This window comes from Otolemur garnettii, unplaced genomic scaffold (genome assembly GCF_000181295.1).
Source record: "Otolemur garnettii isolate 467f Iridium unplaced genomic scaffold, OtoGar3 scaffold00046, whole genome shotgun sequence".
Classification (NCBI taxonomy): Eukaryota; Metazoa; Chordata; class Mammalia; order Primates; family Galagidae; genus Otolemur; species Otolemur garnettii.
This window is the reverse complement of record NW_003852441.1, coordinates 13,407,759-13,413,081: the sequence shown is the minus strand read 5'-3', so window position 1 is coordinate 13,413,081 and position 5,323 is coordinate 13,407,759. Positions and strand designations below refer to the sequence as shown.

The window sequence follows — 5,323 nt, the reverse complement described above, 5'->3', positions numbered from 1 at the left end:
TGTGGCATCATAGCTCACAGCAACCTCCAACTCAGGCTCAAGAGATCCCTTTGTCTCAGTTCCTATATTTTTAGTAGAGACAGGGTCTTGCTTTTGCTGAGGCTGGTCTCAAACTCCTGAGCTCAAGTCAATAAAGCTTTTTTAAAAAGAGTACCCATATCACAAAGATGCTCTGAAAATAAAAATGTAAACTGTCCAGCACTGTGCCTGGCACATAGTAAACACTCAATAAATATTAGTAATTAGTATAACAGAGAAAAGATTAAAGAATAGAATAAAAGTATGTAAATGTTTTAAAAGCAATTAAGGAATTATTGGGCTGGTTGAAACTTCAGAGATCGTTTAGCTGAACTCCCCTCATTTTACAGATGAGAATGTCAGAGATCAGCAGGTGAAGTACCTCATTCAAGGTTTAGCTCTAAGACCAGACTCTAGACCTGCTGGATCCCCTCTTAATGCAATTCCTGTTACCACTTTCTATCTCAGAAACATAGGCATATGGAAAATAGACACTGTTTCCTTAAAGAAGAAATCACATATAGGAGAACCTATGCAGAATCACATGCAGGAAACCTATGTAGAAATGTTAAAGAAATAATTTCAAGGCCAAGGAGCAAACCAAGAGGCTGTCACATCCTGGCCTATCAGCCAGGACCTACAACAGTGGGATCCAAGTCATGACACCATAAGGGCTTTAGCAAGGCCAGGCCTTTGACCAGTTATGTGAACCAGCTCAGCTCTCTGGCCAAGTACCCGGCAGAGGTGAAGCTACAGTCCTCTCTGCTACTTCTGGACATAAGATCTGTCAGCAGTGGCAGGAGCTGTGGTCAAAACTGAATCCAGAATACTTGGCAACAGTCAGAGAAACCCTCAAGTGGGGACATTGACTAAAAGCCACTTCTGCCCATGCTGAGTAGTCTGGCCCCTATTGTTTATCCACTGGCATTGCCTAATTGGACCCTCTGAATTCTAAGACCTTTGCTTACAATCCTCTAAGTTGCCTATCAGTTAGTTCCTCCTCCATGGAAACCTCTCTAGATGAATGAGGATGCCTAGCAGATGTGAAATGACCCAAGCTTCCTGATCCTTTATTAATGCTGCCATAAGAGAACTTGATAATATAGCTGGAAGATTTGGAGGGTAACTAAAGTATCCCAGTGCTAAACAGTGGACAGGAGATAAAGCGTATCTTCCGAGTCACAACTGTCTTAATATTTTAAGGGATAACATTCAATGAGTCAACTCTGTTATTCTTAGGGAGTGGTGGAATCCTGTTTCCCTACTTTTCCTGAAAAGTAACAATTTAGGACAGATGGTTGGTACAGCCCCCTAAAGTTATGATACACTGGAAGGAGAAGGGAAAAAAGGAAAGAGGGACAGAGGAGAATTAAGGCCTGTAACAGCTTTTATGATTTAACTCAGTACACTAAAACTTCTCAATGAATAATTCATAAAAGTGCCTCATTCTTTTCCAACTGTTTAAATCAAAATCAGTGCAAGGACAAAGGATATTCTGTCCATCCTTTTCATCTGAGAATTGGGGGTGTAGGTTATGAACAAATGGGTAAGTCAAACTTTAGCCTTTCCACAGAAAATCTTCTCCTGTTTTGCAAATCATTCCATACAATGAACACTTTGATGTCGAAGGAGGTGAGAGCTACGACTAAAGGTCTTCTGACATTCCTGGCACTCATAAGGCTTCTCTCCAGTGTGAATTCTCTGATGTATGATAAGCTGGGAATGCTGGCTAAATGTTTTCTCACATTCATTACATTCATAAGGTTTCTCTCCAACGTGAATTTTCTGGTGGAGAAGCAGCTCAGAATTATCCCAAAACGTTCTTGCACACTCGTTACATTGATGGGGCTTCTCTCCAGTATGAATTCTCTGGTGGACAATAAGGTGAGAGGTCCGCCTAAAAGCCTTTCCACACTCAAAGCACTCATAAGGTTTCTCTCCAGTGTGAATTCTCTCATGCCTAAGAAGTTCGGAGTTCCCCCTGAAGGCCTTCCCACATTCCTTACATACATAGGGCTTCTCACCAGTATGAATTCGAATATGACGAATAATCTCTGAGTTCTGCCCAAAAGTTTTTCCACATTCATTACACTCATAGGGTTTGTCCCCTGTATGAATTCTTTGATGCCGGATAAGCTCAGAACTCTGACCAAAGCCTTTCCCACATTCATTACACAGATATGGTTTTTCTCCAGTATGAATTTTCTGGTGTCTAATAAGGCCCGAGCTATGCTTGAAGGCTTTACCACATTCATTGCATTCATGATATCTTTCTTCAGTATGAATTCTCTGATGCTGAATAAGCTGTGAGCTAACCCTAAAGGTCTTCCCACATTCATTACATTCATAAGGTTTCTCTCCAGTGTGGATTCTCTGGTGGAGAATAAGGGCTGAATTCTGGCTGAAGGCTTTACCACATTCTTCACACTTATAGGGTCTCTCTCCAGTGTGAATTCTGTGATGGTGGATAAGATGTGAACTCTGAATAAAGGCCTTCCCACATTCACTACACGCAAAGGGTTTCTCTCCAGCATGAATTCTAAGGTGCCTCCGAAGGCTTGAATTAGTTCCAAATGTCTTTCCACATTCTTTGCATTCAAAAGGTTTTTCTCCACTGTGTACTCTCATATGCTGGATGAGATGTGAGTTCTGATTAAAGGCTTTCCCACATTCTTTACATGTATGAGGCTTTTCTCCCACAGAACATCTCTGTGTTTTGTTAAGTTCTAAATTCTCTATGAAGTTTTGGCCTGAGGTAGGAAACTTACTAACCCCCTCTGCTATAGTATCTCCCTGATGTGTAACTGGATTTGGGCTGGGACTGCCTCTCTCACTCTCATTATTCTCCTGATCTTTCTCACTTAAAGGTGATTTCTTAAAAATAATCAACCCTGATGCAAAGTCTCTTTCCTGAGGAGACATCTGCTCTATAATCTCTTCTGTGTATTCTCTTGAATGTTCCTCTGATATATCTTCTTCATATGCCGCTCCAAACTCCTGACTTTGGTAAACCACTTTTGGCAATTTTTCTAATATTGACTCATGTGACTCAGATTCTTCAGAAACTTCTTCCTTGGGAATCACCTCCTGGTTCTCAGTCCCCATCTCACAATCTGAAATGAGAAAAGGTAAGCATGTGAAGTGACTATGTCATATTTAAATGAAGCTAACACTTTAGGAGCTCAGACTTTTGACTTAGTTCTGATAGCTCAAAATCAGTCTTGGTATCTGGTGAAATGACAGGAAGCTGCTAAAGAGAACAGGCTAAGTATGTAGATTCCGACTGAAAAGAGTGGGGAAAATGATCAGCAGAAGAGATTTAAAGAGAGAAATAGGAAATGAATGGTAAAAAGGTTGCTGATAAAAAGTTCTATGATATTGAGCTGAGAAGATTCAAGGAAGAGTTGAGCAAATCGCACAGGTGAGCTGGACAGGGGTCTTGCTACTGCCATGAGCTGCACCATCGAAAAAATCCTGACAAACACCAAGACACTGCTGGAGAGGCTGCAGGAGCATGATGCAGCTGATGAGTCACTGGTGGATCAGTCGGCGGCCCTGCACCGGCAAGTGGCTGCTATGTGGGAGGCAGGGATGGTGCTTCTGGACCAGTATCAAGAGGATGCATCCGATATGAAGGACATGTCCAAATACAAACCTCACATTCTGCTGTACCAAGAGAACACACAGATTAGAGACTTACAGCAGGAAAACAGAGCTGTGGGTTCCCTTGGAGGAACACCAGGATGCTTTGGAACTCATCATGAGCAAGTACTGGAAACAGATGTTACAATTAATGCCTGCTAAAAAAGCAGTGGATGCTGAACCAGTCCTGAAGCTCACCAGTCTCCCTCTGCAGAAACTGAGGGTCAGATTGACAGAATCTGTGAAGTGGGAGAAGTGATGAGGAAAGCAGTTCAGGTGGATGATGACCAGTTTTGTAAGATTCAGGAAAAACTAGCCCAATTAGAGCTTGAAAATAAGGAACTTCGAGAATTATTGTCCATCAGCAGTGAGTCTCTATAGGTCAGAAAGGAAAACTCAATGGACACTGCTTCCCAAGTCATCAAATAACTGAACTCTGATGGCTACTGATTATCTATCAAGGAAGGAAGTTGTTATCTTCCCAATCAATTATTGTCCATTCAGTGTCTTGCCTCAGACTTGATTTAGTGTTGATTAAAGGTATCAGGTGGCATTTTAGAATTTCCATTCAGTATTGGCTGTCCACAAAACAGTTTTTAGGTGTATTAGTGCATATACACACTGAGTCTTACTACTTCTTTCTCCAAAAGACTGCTTTTAATTTTCCTTTCCAGGACCTCCGTTTACGTAATCTGTGTTTTCAGGTCATTTTGTTTTTCATATCTCTGAAACTTTGAGCATTTTATTATAAACCAGCAGTTTTATTTTATATAACATTGTAAAATACACTTCTAAGGATTTTTAAAAGAGATCTAACTTTTTAAATCTATTTAGCATAAACTTGGATTTTTTTCCATTTGACAAAGTAATACAGTTCCACGGAACTAGTTGGGCAAGTCTCTGATTTGTAATGTCATTTCACCTGTGAAGTTTTAAGTCTCTCTGGTGCTGAGAGTTGGCACTTTGTGACCTGGTGTCTTTACTCTTTATTTGAGAGAACTACTGTTTGTCCCCAGTAAGCATACGTGAAGTAACTATTTTTTTCTCAGTGACAGTATAATTATCATATGCAAAGTTCATATTGTTCAAAGCTAAGGAACTTGTCCTGTGTATGTACATGCACACGTGCACTTAATTCAAATGCTAAAAGTAGCTTTTATTTATTCTATTAAATATAAGTAGTCAAAAACAAAAAACACAAATGTAGTAGTCAATTTTTCAATTGTGCTACTGAGAAATCTTCAAATTACGTAGTTCGTGCAGTGTGAAGAGGATATCATAAATTTATTCACATTCTAGTTCTTGGGTACTATATTCCACTGTTTAATTTGTATATAACTTCCATTTTATGGTTAAGAACCAACATTTGTATGGATGTCTTTTATTACTAGCAATAGTGGGTGGTTTTTTTATTTAAGATCTATTTTTCACACAGAAGTAGTTTCATTATCTAATGAGACTTATTACATTCATAAACATTGTTTTTTTGTGATAGAGTTTCACTATGTTGCCCTCGGTAGAGTGCTGTGGCGTCACAGCTCACAGCAACCTCAAACTCTTGGGCTTAAGAGATTCTTTTGCCTCAGCCTCCCAAGTAGCTGGGACTACAGGTGCCCACAACAATGCCTGGCTTTTTTTTTGGTTGTAGTTGGCATTGTTGTTT

At 40.1% G+C, this 5,323-nt stretch overlaps 1 protein-coding gene and 1 pseudogene across 1 annotated transcript in view; one reads left to right on the top strand and one right to left on the bottom strand.

The window, feature by feature from the left end:
- Nucleotides 1-275: 275 nt before the first annotated feature.
- ZFP3 (ZFP3 zinc finger protein) overlaps nucleotides 276-5,323 on the bottom strand; it is a 17,585-nt gene continuing 12,537 nt past the window's right edge. Inside the window, exon 2 of the mRNA XM_003791227.3 lies at nucleotides 276-3,131. Coding sequence (XP_003791275.1) covers nucleotides 1,615-3,123 — 1,509 coding nt within the window. The 5' untranslated portion in view covers nucleotides 3,124-3,131 and the 3' untranslated portion in view covers nucleotides 276-1,614. The remainder of the gene's footprint in view (nucleotides 3,132-5,323) is intronic.
- On the top strand, nucleotides 3,469-4,089 carry LOC100963838 (annotated as a pseudogene).